Source organism: Primulina huaijiensis, chromosome 15, assembly GCF_012295235.1.
Source record: "Primulina huaijiensis isolate GDHJ02 chromosome 15, ASM1229523v2, whole genome shotgun sequence".
Classification (NCBI taxonomy): Eukaryota; Viridiplantae; Streptophyta; class Magnoliopsida; order Lamiales; family Gesneriaceae; genus Primulina; species Primulina huaijiensis.
In genome coordinates, this window is record NC_133320.1 from 24,416,179 (window position 1) to 24,432,354 (window position 16,176).

The 16,176-nt window shown below is 36.1% G+C and overlaps 3 protein-coding genes across 5 annotated transcripts; 2 read left to right on the forward strand and 1 right to left on the reverse strand.

Moving 5' to 3' along the window:
- The first annotated feature begins 918 nt into the window (after positions 1-918).
- On the forward strand, positions 919-3,364 carry LOC140960234 (membrin-11-like). The gene is made up of 4 exons (XM_073418426.1): positions 919-1,255; positions 2,278-2,398; positions 2,491-2,637; positions 2,864-3,364. The coding sequence occupies exons 1-4, from the start codon at positions 996-998 to the stop codon at positions 3,023-3,025; spliced, it is 690 nt and encodes a 229-aa protein (XP_073274527.1). The 5' UTR covers positions 919-995; the 3' UTR covers positions 3,026-3,364.
- Positions 3,365-5,504: 2,140 nt separating this feature from the next.
- On the forward strand, positions 5,505-7,694 carry LOC140960498 (large ribosomal subunit protein uL30x-like). 2 transcript variants are annotated; one of them, XM_073418784.1, is made up of 7 exons: positions 5,505-5,664; positions 6,394-6,577; positions 6,661-6,758; positions 6,839-6,896; positions 7,027-7,106; positions 7,200-7,302; positions 7,391-7,694. In XM_073418784.1, the coding sequence occupies exons 2-7, from the start codon at positions 6,398-6,400 to the stop codon at positions 7,604-7,606; spliced, it is 735 nt and encodes a 244-aa protein (XP_073274885.1). In that variant the 5' UTR covers positions 5,505-5,664; positions 6,394-6,397; the 3' UTR covers positions 7,607-7,694. The 2 variants fall into 2 exon arrangements, with proteins under 2 accessions (XP_073274885.1, XP_073274886.1); XM_073418785.1 differs by lacking the exon at positions 5,505-5,664 and having other exon boundaries at positions 6,370-6,577.
- A 1,679-nt stretch (positions 7,695-9,373) lies between these two features.
- Positions 9,374-13,861, reverse strand: LOC140959147 (uncharacterized membrane protein At1g16860-like). 2 transcript variants are annotated; one of them, XM_073416939.1, is made up of 7 exons: positions 13,583-13,861; positions 13,373-13,418; positions 13,174-13,277; positions 11,676-12,690; positions 10,782-10,937; positions 10,190-10,401; positions 9,374-9,886 (listed from the first exon to the last, which is right to left on the reverse strand). In XM_073416939.1, exons 4-7 carry the CDS (start codon positions 12,546-12,548, stop codon positions 9,694-9,696), a joined length of 1,434 nt encoding a protein of 477 aa, XP_073273040.1. In that variant the 5' UTR covers positions 12,549-12,690; positions 13,174-13,277; positions 13,373-13,418; positions 13,583-13,861; the 3' UTR covers positions 9,374-9,693. The 2 variants fall into 2 exon arrangements, with proteins under 2 accessions (XP_073273040.1, XP_073273039.1); XM_073416938.1 differs by lacking the exons at positions 13,174-13,277; positions 13,373-13,418 and having other exon boundaries at positions 13,583-13,860.
- Between the last annotated feature and the right edge of the window lie 2,315 nt (positions 13,862-16,176).

The following is a 16,176-nucleotide window of genomic DNA, read 5'->3' on the forward strand; positions in this document are numbered from 1 at the left end:
TGTTATGTTACTCATCCGTGTGCATGCACAGAAAATTATGGAGTCACAAAGCATTCCTTCGTTATCGCTGCTTTCATCATTTTCACGGCATACTGGAAAACAAAAAATACTTGAGTTAGATGACGAAATTGTCCTCATGAAGTGCTATACGTTGCAGACAATCGTCTCTAAGATACAACGACTTCAAGTCGAGAGATTACAGCACTACAAACTCTCGAAATCAGCGAACAAAATTATGCAGCAACTTTCAAGAACGAAGTGAAAGAATACGCAGCAAAATGGCAAGAAGTATGAATTATGCATGAGAGGAATTATTTATAAATGATTACAAGATGCGTAGAAGAGACACGACTTTTCGGATCAGATGCGTAGAGAAGTCACAACTTTTCGGACTGGATACGTAGAAGAGTCACAACTCTCAGTGAGTATCGAAGGAAACATTGTTTGGTGCAAACAGTAGGCTGGAATAGATACAACCTTCGAGAAAGGACGCACACACTGTTTCGTGTGTTAAAAACAGTGGGAGGCACGCTGGGCGACATTGGTGCGCCACTGGTTTTGTGCACACGCTCCAAACCAGCAGGAGGCGCTCTGCGCCACATTGGAACGAGGAATCGAATTCAAATCTTTATTGACCAAAAGTTTAGTTTCACCTAATCCACGTATTAAAAAATGAAGACGTGTGCATAATATAATTTTGATAAAGTTCGGGGTGCAATGCGGTGCCTAAATTTTAGGGGTGTCAATCGAAGGGGTTGGGTCGGGTCGGGTTTCGGGTCAACCCGCGACCCAACCCGACACCCGCATAACATGTCACTAATTCGAACCCGAACCCGAAAAACCCCAACCCGAACTTGATTTTTTTCGTGTTGGATCGTGTCGCATTTTGACACCCCTGCAACACTTTAAGACTTTAAGAAGGAATCAACCTTTCAATTTATTTCCGCCTTAGAAAAGAACGTTAATTTTACAAATCATCACTAAAAAAATTGGCCATGGAGGCGGAAGGAGGAGGCGGTACTCTATCGGAGCTGTACTCAATCTCCAAGAGGCTGTTACTGAGGACGAGAGACGCCTTGGAGAGGCTAGAGCGCCTCGAGTACTCGTCGTCAGCAAATGCTGTCATTCCCGGGGCACCTGATGATCAATCCACCGCGGTTCGACGAGATATCAACCAGATCCGGTTTTTGTGTTCCGACATGGATCGCCAATGGCGTTCCATCGCCGCCAAATCGCAGCGTGATCTCTGGAAAAGGTGCCGTTAACTTGTTTTTACGTTTTTTTCCTTTTTTATCGTTGGTGGGTGTAAATTTAGGTCATGAATTGGACGGATTCTGGATTGTTTGGCACGTTCGTTGTTTAATTACTCTCGATTTGTGTGCGATTCAGGAGCCTCGCTTCCTAGTTAGATTGATTCATGGAGTAACAGGAGGAGAGGGGGATTGTTACTTGTTGGAAAGCCAAAAGAATTCATTCGATTTGATTGATGTATTTGGAATCAAGGCATATCAAATCTATTATGTAGATTAATCGTACTTGTTTAGATACTTGTAGGTAATTTGAATTTCAAATTCATTCATCATCAATTTGACATCCCCAAAAATAAAAGTCATTTGAGTATCACCTATCAAATGTTTTCATCAAATATTAAATCCATCAACCCAAATTCAACCCCATGGGTTTCCTGAGAATTTGGGTTTGCTTTTGTTGCAGTACAGGGTTTTGGATCTGTTTTGGTGGAACTGGGTATGGCTGGTCATGATGGTTATGCTAATTTCCTTTATATCCCTGGTTCAACTAAAGTGATAAAGAACAAAAATTATAACATATGTTTATATATTGATTTGTAAATAACAGAATTACTTATGTTCATTGCGCTTTTCCTCTGTTACAACTTGTTTTCTTTTTCATGTTGATATCTTTTGTCCTGATTGCATATCAAGACTCTTGTACCATTTTGTGATAAAGAAGGGAAATCTTTTATTTAATAATAAAAGATTTCCTAAAATCATATGTCGTCAGTGCATTTAGAAGGTGAAATAAAATTGATTCAAGCTTTGTTCAATATGGAAGCTGGAGGTTGAAGAATGGACTACTTTTGTCAGTGGTCCTTGTTTAATTATGATGAAATCATATGCCTAATCATTAATGTTGTTTTAGGATAGAGTTCAACCTCTTGACTTACCTTTTATCAGAGTTTATAATTCATGCTTGTTTGTTGCAATAGATCTTATTTATGGAGTTGCTCAATTTTTTATTCTCCATGATGTTGCACAGAAAAGTGGAACAAGTCAGCGAGGAGGCTGAGTCATTAAGAACTAGTCTGGATAAATACTTATCACGGCATTTAAAGCGAATACAAGAAGCCCAAGAGAGGGCTGAATTAATTGGAAGAGCTGTATGGACTCTTGAAGATACTCTCTAGGACAACTGTTTTTGTTCAAGTCTTTAAATCAACTTATTTGGTATTGCTTTCCCCTTTTTTTTCAGAATGGAGATTCACATATATTGAGAATTTTTGAGGAGGAAGCACAAGCGTCAGAGTCTGTACGCAGGTCGTCCCATCTACTAGAGGATGCTTTTGCGACTGGAGTTGCCATTCTTTCACAGTATAGCGAGCAAAGAGAACACTTGAAGGTAATTATTTGCTTCTGTGGCTAAATACATTCATCCTTACTGGGTACTGTTATAAATGTTGGCATTGAAATACATGTAACAAGTAAAACTTTTACGTAACATAGCAAAAAAAAGAAAATACACTGGAATTTGAAGATTTTTGCAGTTGAGGGTTGCAGCGTATCGGTTTTAAGCTAACATTTACTGGTTTTGATACAACTCTTTACCCGTATGCAACTTTGAGCAGAGGGCTCAGAGGAAAGCATTGGATGTGCTCAACACTTTGGGGCTATCAAATTCCCTGCTAAGGCTGATTGAAAGGCGTAATCGTGTTGACAAATGGATCAAGTATGCTGGCATGGTTTTTACGGTGATTGTCATCTTCTTTTTCTGGAGGTGGACCAGATGATCCTATCAGCGTAATCAGCTCCCAAGCCAATATAGTTCCAAGTTTTGATATCCTGCATGTTATTTTCTTATGGACGTTTCCGTGTTATAGTGGTCGAATCGATTGTTGTTTGGCATGGGTAAATGATTGAAAACACGGTAGAAGGAATTTATCATCCAAAGCTACTTGGCCACAGAGTTTGCTCGAGCAACGGAATCGATGGAATCAGTCTCACCTTCATCACATGTACAGAACAGATGCACAGGAGTTTTCAAAAATGAAAACATAATATTAAGTTCAAATTTTGTAAAGAAAAATTCATAATATTTTTGTAAGCATTTATCGGTTTTCTTTTGACAACCTATGTTATATAATATATATTTGAAGTTCGAAAATGGATTTTATAAAGTGTTTTTCTTAATGACATTCAAGTATAAATTTCCATCAATTAAAAAAATTCTGCAGCAAGATGATTCTTTAGTTTTGTTGGGCAATTAAATGTATACGACGAAATCGGATCCATATGTTAGTTAATTAATTTGAATTGATATAAAACAGTAAGAATGCCGCTCAATTCTAGAGTTGTCTTTAATAAAAATCAATTTAATTTTTTTAATCATGTAGTTTGATAATAATAATAATAATAATAACATAAATTTATGAGACTATCTATACGTTAATTTTATGAAACATATCGCTTATCTTTCGATCAACTCATATCGATGATCAGGACCCCAAAAACATAACATAACTCCAAATCATAATCAAACGAGAATTTTTGACTCTTTTTAAAACCTTTACACCCAAACCATGCTCCTAAAATACTCTTCTTCTCTATATTTTAAAATTAAATATTATACATACAATTTTAAATAAAAACTGCATGATAAACATATATTGTTTTAAAATTCTTAAATATTGCTTATAGGCTAGCCTCGATTCTTTTTGTCATCGGAATAAAGAGATAGAGATGTCAATGGGGTGGGTATGAGGCGGGTATAGCTAAACCCAAGACCCACCCCATGAAGAAAACTCGGCCCCATTACCCGTCCCACCCCGATTAAATATTCTTCGAACCCTCCCCACCCGGTATACGAAATGGGGTCGGGTAGACCCGCAAGACCCATGAGACCCGAATTTTTTTTATATGAAAACAGTAATCTTCTTATCACATGATTGAATTATAAAACAAACAAACCTCTAAATATAACACAACAGAAAACTAATTCATATCTTCGACCACACTTAATAATAACAAACAAAGTATTTTCATAACATAATGAATTACATAAAAAAAGAGTTACTAGCTCTCCAAAAAAAAGTCTTGACATCCCAAAAAATAAGTCATAACAGAATTTAAACATATCAATATAAATCAACGAGTAAGCATGATTTCAGACACATTCTTCAGGATCATCTTCTTCTTCATCAAGAATGATGGGACAAGTTGGTAATTACTTGAAGAATTACCTACAAAATTAAAGAGAGAAAGTACATTGAAAATATAAAACTGTAATTTAAAACCGTAAAAAAAATGTAATTTAAAGAGAAAAGTACTGTAACAAAATTAAAATGAAAGTACAATAACAAAATAACCTTCCACCTCACCTCACAACCATATTCGTGAGCACATCAATGCCTCCAAAGTCGTTGGATTAAGCCTACTACAATGAGGACCAACTATTCTTCCACTATTGCAAAAGTAGATTCAGATGCAACAGTTGACACAGGAATATCTAAAATATCCTTTGCTATTTTCTGTAAATTTGGATATTTGACCCCATTCGTCTTCCACCAACTAAGAATATCAAAATGTTGAGTTCGTGGCAAGACAATTTCTTCCAAATACATATCCAACTCGGTTAGGGATTTTGACGCAGCTTGGCTTGAACTTGAAGCCACAAATTTATCATACATATCTAAAATATTAATATCAGATGCATCAATATTAGAAACAGACGAAGTCCCATCAATCCCTGAACCACCACTATTTTCAAATGATTTTTTTGTCTTGGATTGGTAATCTACCAATAAATCACAACAATTTTGTCAAACTTCATCAATTTTAGATTGTGATATTTCATCATAAATTAGGGGAAAATAAAATTCAACAAGCTTCATCTTATATCTAGGATCCAATACAGTAGCAACCCCCATCATAATATTACAATTATCCCAATATTTATCAAATTTATCATTTATATCCACATATATGGGGTGGTTTTATAGAATCCATGACCCGTCCCATACCCAGATGGGTTTGAAAAATTGGAACCGAGACCCACCTCATGACCCATTTAGTATGCCCAAACCCGTCCCAAACGAGGCGGGTCCATTACGGGTCTGGGTAAAACCCGGACCTATTGACATCTCTATAAAGCTTTACCGGGACCCATTGACATCTCTATAAAGAGATATTAATAATAATAATTAAATGTTCACACATAAAATTTGAAACGTTATTTCAAATACGGACTCACCCCTATAACTATATTTACGTTTGGTAAAATCCCACATGTAATGGGCCTCGCCAAGCCCGAAAATTACGAAGTAGTGCCGCCGATATATGAACTAGGGCTGTTCCCCTTGCACCAATTGAAGTACCCTCACTACAGCAGGAAACCCTAATTCTCCTCGCAGAGGCGCTAATTTGATCTGAGGTAATACGCGGGCATGAAGATCACCAGCATTTCCGTTTTAATTATTTTTATTGATTTCCTTATTTTGGTTATATGCATGATGGATGGATGGATGGATGGATGGATGTTTAATTGAATGATGATGATGAGTCAATGACAACATAGGATACGAAATCTGAATCCCATGATTCTATTTCTTGTCTCGAATATTTTTGGAAATCTTTATTCTGTTCTGTTCCTCTAGCTAGACGGTGCTGTTTGATTTGTTGAGCCCTGGCATGCAGGATAACTCCAAAGAAGATAAATTTGTTTAATTTTTATGTTTGAAGCATTATTGGATTAGTTAACATTCTGAAAAATGTTCTTCATTTTGCTAACCTGAGGTCTGAGATTTGAGAAGCAAGAGAAACGTATGGAAATAAGGCGTCCGTAGAATTTAAAATTTACCGAATGTCAATCAGATGTTATGCTGCACAATCTTACCATAAATCTGTACCAGTGGACTGGTTAAACCTTACATTGTGAGAAAATCATATCTCATCACTGCCAAGTCCTCCACTAATAAAGGCGAGCATGCAAACAAATTCGTAATTCCTGATACCTTGTTGAAGCTAAGGACGTATTTAGACACAATTTATTTAAATCTGTTAGTAGACTAATAACTTTGTTTGAAAGTTTGTAAGATCAGAGTTTACCACCCTCAAGGCGGGTTGCCATTTTTTGTTTTGTTCTACTTTGCTACTGGGATAGAGAAATGGGTGAGGAGGTCAAAGGTGAAGTAGTCCCTGAGTCAGTTTTCAAGAAACAGAAGAGGAACGAGGAATGGGCCCTTGCTAAGGCAAAAGAGCTCAATGAAGCAAAGAAGAAGAAGTCCGAGACAAGAAAGTTGATCTGCTACAAAGCAAGGCAGTATGCTAAGGAGTACGAGGATCAGGTATTAATTGAATATTTTTTTTGTTAGAACCAAAATGAAACTTAATATTTGCTGAATGTCTTTGTTTGCTCTATTGTTTTCAGGAGAAGGAGTTGATTCGCTTGAAGCGTGAGGCTAGATTGAAGGGTGGATTTTATGTTAATCCAGAAGCTAAGCTTTTGTTCATTATCAGAATTCGTGGGTAAGGCATTTACTTTTCAATATAATTTTATAGTTATATGAGCATCTCCAAGCATGTTCATGCTGTCATTTGGCTTTCAGAATTAATGCAATGCATCCGAGAACCAAGAAAATTCTGCAGCTTCTTCGGTTACGTCAGGTTATTGATCCTAAATTTTATTGGAATGCTCCATTTATAAGTTTTGCTCCTCTCTTCAATCAAGTGTTTGCTTCCAATGTTTTAAGTTGTTCTACATTCTAATTAATCATTTTGGTTAACTCTTGTGTAGATCTTTAATGGTGTCTTTTTGAAAGTTAACAAAGCTACAATGAACATGCTCCACAGGGTTGAGCCTTATGTTACTTATGGGTAAGCCACTGCTTTCATTAACAAAAATAACATATACTCTTGGGAATCAAATGAACTACCAAGAAACTTCTCACTGCTATATAATTTTGTCAGGTACCCTAACCTCAAAAGTATCCGTGAGTTGATTTACAAGCGTGGTTATGGGAAAGTAAATAAGCAAAGAAATGCCTTGACCGACAATTCCATCATCGAGCAGGTTGAGACTTTGGACAATGTTTTGTTAAAACTGCTGTTAATTTCAAGTTTTCCCCCTTTTTAATTTAGTTGTAGCTGTGTTGTGGTAGGTGCTGGGTAAATACGGTATAATCTGCATGGAGGATCTTATTCACGAGATTATGACTGTTGGACCCCACTTCAAAGAAGCAAACAACTTCCTATGGCCATTCCAACTCAAAGCACCTTTGGGCGGTTTGAAGAAGAAGAGGAATCATTATGTTGAAGGTGGTGACGCTGGTAATCGCGAGGATTACATCAATGAGCTGATTAGGAGGATGAACTGAGTATCTTTCATTTCTGTTTTTCACAAAAGCCTTTGTTTTAGTGACGAGATTTTTTATTTGAATTAAATTGAAGCGACTTTGGTTGGTTGGCTCTTTTACCTTGATGGCTCCTTTAAGATACCTGGGATTTACAAGTCAAGTACGTAACCATCGACTTCAAACTATATATCTATTATATTTACTTTAATCCATCTTATCAAGCGAATAATAATTCTTATTTGTTTTGCAAAAAAAATAAAAAAATTTGTTCTGGAAAATTTAACTTATAATTTCACGATCTTTTGAGCTGAAGCACTCGTCTTGGATTCAAATGATGGAACGTGTAAATCAATTTATGAAACATTAAGATTTCAGTTTTGTTTCGATTAGATCATTTGATATGTTGTATGTCAGTCTAGAGTAGCCGTACTTATTTTTCCAACCATACAAATTGGTTCCGAAAGTATCCAACCGTACTCTACACCCTTCATTAAAAAGTAAAAATACATTAAAAATATTAAATATGCACTAAATAGTGGAATTATGAGGAATACACTGTCAAATGCTTGCGATGTATCTCCTTTCAACTACAAAGCCACGAGGCAGGAAGCAAATCCGACACTTGATCTCCACATCCACCTTGCCAATTGATTTTCACAACATTATTTCACTTCATCTCTTTCCTCCTCACTACCACAAACATGAACGCAGCTCATATTTATTAGTTAATTTGTTGCTTTTCTTCCGCTCTGATTTACTTTTCTTGCCTGCTATTTTGTATATATGAAGGTGAACTTTTGTGATGAGTTGCTTTTACGTACGGGGTTGGGTGGACACACAGGGACGGATCACAATTGGCCGCTTGGTGGTGGTTTGGAACCAGCGCGGATATTAATTGAGTATAGACAACAATATAGTATAATTGATAAAGCAAAAATAAAGGACATCTATTAATCGACAATCACAAATAATAAGTTAGGTTCGAACATATATATTATGAATATGATTCCAACTGTTGAAATCTAATTGGGCCATGTGAATTGGTGTACTCGCAGCTTTGCTTTTAAAAAACACAAAGAAGAATTCAAAGCAGAAATTTGAACTCATTCTTTGAAACTAATAAATATTTGGATTATTGCATTTTTTTATGTTATATTTGAAAAATGTACCTCAAAAACATATATGATGACATTGATTACACTTTTCAGATAATTGTTTACGATTGATTGCTGTCCTATGTCTCTTCAATTCTAAGCAAGAGGCCCCCGCTCATTCATATATAAAAGAAATTAATCTTTTAACGTAATAATTGGTTTTCGATCAATGATAGTACTATTGCATGATAAACAGATTTTGATGATGAAACAGATTTTCGATCCGATCCAATTTATGAAAAACTTACTTACTGTATTTTGAAATTCTATGAATCTTTAAATTAACTTTCTGTATATATCATGCATGCATCTCATAATCACGGGTCAAATTAGAATGCTGACGAAGAATAAAATTTTAAAAAAAAAATCAACATATATATAATATAAATAATTAAATTCACTCAAAAAGGTAGGTTGAAATTAGATTATAAAGCCTCATAAGTTGCATTCGAGAAAAAATACATCTCCATGTCATAAAATTTTTGAAAACCGAAATTTTTTGCCCTTTCTTAAAAAAATGTTAGTTAATACCGACAACCTCAAATTCAAAAGGATTCAGACGTAAAAAGTTACCACATAAGTACATACTTCATTTCCAAGCAAAAGAGAGTGGCAAAAAGCCACAGAGAATATCTCAAGCCGAAGAACATATATCCTTGTCTAAGAGTATTTGCCATCTTCGACACAACCAAATTTTCACAAGATCCAAGAATAGTCAATTAACCAAAACAGTTCCAACAGAACATGAATCTACAACTTCTGGTAAATTGTCAAGGCTCCTCCACAATACCTAAAATAATCACACCAACGCTCTTTGAAAAACTTCCTGATCAAAATGAAATTGAGTTGGAAGAAAATACACGAAAACTATACAAATTTGCCTTCATGTTCTTGTGTTTCTAATATTTTACCCTCTGATAACAGAAACCCTTTATGGTATGTAAATGTTACCCACTAAACTGGTATAACATCTATCTTTGAGGTGTCCTCGCATCTCAAAACGACACCTTCAAGACTTGCAGGCAGAATGCATTTGCTCCACTGGCATCCGGTTGAAAAGGGTTCTGGAGGAGGAACGATCATTAAAACATTCTCATTTCGCTGCACCACGCCCATAACACTGACGGTGCTGCCTTCTTTGACGTACCTAGCAAGTGTTCGAGATAATAAAGGTCAAGCCTGGCTAGTAGGTTGAAGCCCAGATAACGGGCAATTTTCGATGCTATAATTGGAGATATGCACCGAGTTTATTGATCATCAGGGAATATGCGAGTTCACATTATCCATCCACAAAGACTGCACTTGGTCAATTACTATATGCTCAGACAAAGAGAAACCAAATTACCCATCTTTCCATTATTGCTCCATCGTTTTCAACATTGCTAGCATAAGAACCATTAGCATGAAATGCAACAACATAGAATGTTTTGCAAGAAAATAAACATCTTACCCTTCTTTCAAACGCATTACACGGTCATCACTTGAAAGATTCCTTACTCCTAACCATCTGGAAAAATCAGAAGATGCATCCCCATTCGATGGATTGATTTCAACAACCCCCGATTCATCAACATGGGGCGTCACTCTTGCACCATAGCCAGTCTTAACCAATGCCCTCAATCCAGATTGGAAATCGGATATATAGAAATCAACCACGTGCCTCTGCAGTCAGACAGGATCTATTAAGGGAGTGTGAATTTGGGAGACAAACAACACGTGGATCAAATACATTTCACAATTAACTAACTCTGAATAAGTGAGATTCAGATAAGTTTCGATCATGGCAGGCTGCAGCAACCAAATGAAAGCCAGTACTACTCTAAAGAGTATAGACTTATGAAACATGCTTGATACAATACAAATGGACAACATAGAAAACTTGATAATAACAGACAAAAGGTAGCATGCAAATAACTCAAATGTGCAAATCAAGTTAGTTTAGCAATCGTCATTTTAAATAAAAAACAAAATCAGTGAATAATTCACGTGAAAGATCAGAGCCAACTAGTTAATTTTCAGAAGGACAGATAGTCCTTTCTCACCTGTAATGCGCGAAGGCCCCAAGTAAAACGGCGATGAGTGGGATTTGCTGCTTTTGAATCCCATCCCCTGTACTCATATAAACTTGTGGAGGTATAAACACAACGGGGAACTTTCTGGAATGATGATTCAAGAGGAACATTTCCACATGTGACAACCTTCAAAGTCAACATTTTACTGGTTAGACCAGTTGTTTAGAATTCATCAATTACATGAAATGAAATCAAGCAATACTTACTATTCGTTGATGATACATACAGTAACAAAGATGACAAACTATCATCATACAAAATCAAACATAGTGCCAACCTAAAATTTCCAAAGAAGAAATTAGATGAAATGTTGTGTGTGATGCCACATGAATTAAATTGTCACATGCCAATTTAAGTCCAATGCAATGAATATCGGATGCCAATTACCATTTCAAAAAGAAAGGACAACTAACAAAAGTTGTGGTGAGAACTTAACATGTCACGGCTTTGCTAATGAAAATTAAGATCTAATTAATGACTCTCCACGGGAATATCAAAATACATAATTTTTATAATCAAAACTATCATCTAGCTGATATATTCGCAGACAACCCTTCAATTTCCATGCTACCATCACAGGAATGTCTAACCGCAGAATGTTTCTGTATAATCGTTTGACAACAGTCACATAATCTAGCTCTCTAAAATAAAATGTGAGCTAATGTTCCATATAAATCCAGAAAATACTTGATAAAGCAGAGATACAAGGCATGTAACATCAACTTCAGATAACATGGAAATAGATATTTCTAAACTGATTTCTTGAAAAGAGGCAGGGGCACACAAAAAAGCAGGATCAGCGGAAATTATTCATAGAGCATGTAATAGGAAAACTTATATAAGCACAATTCAAGACATATCAACCCCCGAAACTTTAACAAATTGGCCATCTTTCGCAGTTCGTAATTCAGCATCAGGATAACTAGCTATATAACTGGTAACAGCTCTTCTTCCCCAACATGTATTCCAGGTAAATACTGTAGCAACAGCAGCAAAAAGTACGACAACGACAAGAAGAAGAATTGGATTGCGAACAGCTCCAAGAATAAAACCACCAGCAATAAACCCCATCACAAAGAGAAGAATGATGGACCAAAGAATTGGCTTCGGGAAGCTCCTCCGGAAGGAATATTCATCATCCTGACTGAGGTGGGTAACAGCCTGATTATTCACAACAGAAGCATTGTGCAACTTCATTGATCCAATCGACTCCAAAGGGCCAGATGTTTTCCTAGGAGCCCCAGATGAATTCAGTGGACCTGAAGTAATAGGTCCGGATGTAATTAGACCTGTGGTTGGAAGAACTGGTGGAAGAGGACCAGAATTTTGACGGGAAAGAGCTGTTCCTCCTCCTTGAGGACCAGATGATTTTTTTAATGGTTCCCCATGTTTATTAAGTGGACCAGAATTGGTCTTCTTCATAGAGGCTGACCCAGAAACCCCTCCAGAAGAAACAGAGGCACGATTGACAGAATTTAATTGGCCTGAGTGAGAAGATGTGCCACCAAATGACCCCGTTCTTGTCGGAGCATTATTTATAGGACCAGATTTTCGGGACCTTGAGCTGTCCATAGGGATGTCAAACATCTTTCCAAGCTCTCCAGACCTTTTGATATCACCACCAGTGTAAGGCATGGCGACTGAGCTCATTGAGGGAGTCTTCTCTTTTGGTTGTTCAGGGCGGCCAGACACATATAGGCCATTGCTCAACTGATGTGAAGGAAATCGAGAACCCATATCTCAGCCGCAACTCTCCTCAGAAGGCCAAAGGACAGACTTTTGAATAACTATACACCGAACAGCCACTAAATTATGATGATAATTACAATGCAGTTCAGAAGCTCAACCTAGCGTGCTCGCATCCAGTAGGATATTATACCTACAAATTAAAAAATAATAATGATAACTTTACGTGCTAAAAAAACTCCTCTAGTCAAAGTTGAAACTCGATCGCATTGTTCAAGATGTAAATATACCAAATTTGAGATAGCATCAACAGATACATTATGAAAACCCCAGAAGCAATTCAGGAATGGAAATGAGAATTAGAAACCGAACGAGAATCCACAGCAAATTCAACAAAACAAGAACACAATCTGAATTAGCAAATTGTACGAAAGGCCTCGAGATAAAGTGATTTTGATAGAGCGAACAGCAGAAACTCAACAATATCAATTTTATCCTAAAATGCAATAGAACCTCATCCTTAGAGGCCATATGCACATTTCGCACAAAGTGGACCGAAGATTACCACAAGGGCAGAAGAAAACTACACTATAAACGCTAGATCTGGAAACAAGTTAACTAATTCCAATCATCAAGACAGTAAATAAAACCCAAAAGGCACATAGAATTACTCAACTTCGGCTTAACATTATCAGAAACAATAAAACACCAGACTTCGCATTCATATCCAGTCCAGCCTCGAGTGGAGTAGGCAACTTCACAGATCCAACGAAAAACAGACTACGGCAAAATTACCCAATCCCCCATTGTATTAGAATGTGACGAATCAAGCGACAAACGGGAAAATAAAAGATCCATTTTTGGACAGATAACACCGGATATTATAAAGATCCGCAACCAAAAGTCACAAGTTACCAAGTTCTGAAACCAGAAATCCAAGAAAACTTCAAACCCATGCCACAAACACATAATCAAGAAAACCCATGTCTTCAATTTGAACCCAAAATGGGTGGAATGGGATAGATCACCGAACCCACACGCAAGTCAAAATCAAATCAAAGCCAGAAAAATGTAAAGCAGAGTACCTAAAGACCACGGAGACATTGGGGGGTCGAAGCTAAAGAGAGAATAGAGTTAGTTGCTGAAGAAATGCTGAAGAAAAGAAGTTAAATTTGGGGTATATCAGTGGACGCAGGGAAGAAAAGTGTGAAACTTGAAAACCCACACTTCACCCTTGTTGATTTCTGTTGGTCCATTGGTTTTCTACTGCTGATGTGGATGTCCAATGACGGTTTTACGCTTCCGGTCGACATGGAATACCCATCCTACCCTTCTTCTCCCAGTGTTGCTGCTACTTTCCAGGGCATGTTTGGCTAATTTTATTTCTTTCTCACTACTTGTTTGGGAACTATTTCGATACGTGACTTGATGATATTTTGCTTGTGTGTTTGTTTACACTTTACTCAAGACAAAGATAAGCATTGGGCAAAAATGACGTCTCGACGTCGATGATTTATAACTCATTTGAAATCAGAATTTTAAATGATATTTCGAATTTGAAACTCGATTGTCGTTCAACTTTTAAAAAAAATTGGCGCGAAACGAGATTCAGTTAGTTTTCGTTATTATTATATTTTTTGTTATTTATTATCGAACGTTACAACTTGATAAAATAACTACTCGAAATCTTCACTGCTCATACAGATGTGAGATTATAGAAAATATAGCATAAATTTTACCTTTTTTTTTTTTGAAAAGATAAATTTTACCTTTTTAATCTATATTATTATGTAATGAAATTCCTCTTTTGTACCATCATTATTTAAATGTCAACATGACTCACGTCTCAATGAACAAATTAACATTCAAATGACCACGCTATGCAAACCTCATTAAATAAATTACACTATATTTTAATATAATTTTTTTTAAAAAAAATTATATGTTATTAGTAAAAACTACAAATATATATAATAAATTTGTATCATTAATTTTTTTTAAAAAAAATACATGTTTTATCCAAACAATAATTATGAAAATTAAAAAAAATAAAAATCAATTGTACAAGGTTTGAAAATACAAAATACTCAAATCCTCTTTTTATCTTTTACAAGAAAGATAAAATCTTTAATTTATTTTTTCCATACAAAGTTGATCCATGTATATTATATCTTATCTAGATTTTATTTTTTTCTTTAATTGTTGAAACTATTTTCTATGTTCTACGTTAAATAAATGTATTCTGCTAGAAATCGTGAAATTGAGGCCACCAATATGCACTTGCAAAGGTCAATCTATTATTATATTTATTTGTTTAAACCTAACTCTTCAATCATTAGTTATTGGATATCTATATACCAAATCACCCTTGAAAATAAAAAATTAAATGCACCACATTTCTAGAATAGAAAATATATTTTATTAAAAAACTTAAATAAAAACTTTATTTCCACACTGCCCTTTTGTTTCATTGATTTTTACCATAATAATTTATTCCAACTTGTGATTTTAAAAAAAAATACATGGATACTTTTGATTACAAGTCTGTCATATTTATTATTATCATTTCGACCTATATGGTGCTTGAGTGAATTTTTAAAATAAGTCGTTTGACAGCATATAAATTATCTTTATATCTTATAAACTTTCAAGCGTGCATTATGCAAGATATGAAAAATGAATAAAATTAATCGCTTGTAATATGCAGTGGCGGAGCCACATTATATAACATCCGGGCTTTAGCTCGGGTGGCTCAATTTTTTTTAAAAAAATTATATGTAATTTTTGGATTGATTTGATATTAATCAAGATAGATCAATTTAAAATATTAAAAAATCATAGAATTTAAAATTGTAACATGAATAGAGCTATATTCCTTATTATGTCAAGTGTCCAATTGGGGTCGTATATAGATAGGGCAGGGGACAAATTTTGTTGGGATGTTGGTGGGCACACTTTTTATATGTTGCTTTTGTTGTAGAGTTACTATCAATCATGAGAATGTCTTTTTTTCAATCAATTGCGAATTTAGTTACACCTTTTATCTTTTTTTATATGAAATTTTAAAATATATTGGTGTATGTATGAAATCTGAATTATTATTGATACCCCATGGATGAGCCCATCGAGATCCGGCCCATATCTAGGGCCCACAGGTGAAGGGTCCATGACGAGCCCAGGCATCCCCCTATAAATACCAGGTTTGAGCGTTCAGTTGAATTATTCACTATATTGTTTTCAGCAGCACCCTTAGCTGCTCCCCTCATATATCCTCAGTCTCTGACTTGAGCGTCGGAGGGGCTACGCCAGGACACCCTCCTGGCCCCCTTCTAACGGTCTTATTCTTGATTTCAGGCTTAGGGTGATCTTAAAGCCCACGTCTGAACTAGTGACGCTCGTTGGAATCGGACCCGAAATTTCCCGTGAGTATCACTTGGCGCCGTCTGTGGGAATACTTGAGTTGAGACGTAGAGATGGTAGGCAGGAAAGGAAGTAGAAGGGCTACCTCAGCATCATCGCGTCCTCAGAGGGGACCCGAACAGTCTCATGTTGAGACAAGACATGAACAACCGCGTCTTGAGACGAGACATGAACAACCTCGTCAAGAGACAAGAACCGAGCAGCCCCTTCACGAGACAAGGGTCGAGCAAACCCGTCCCAATGAGAACGTGGGGAACTT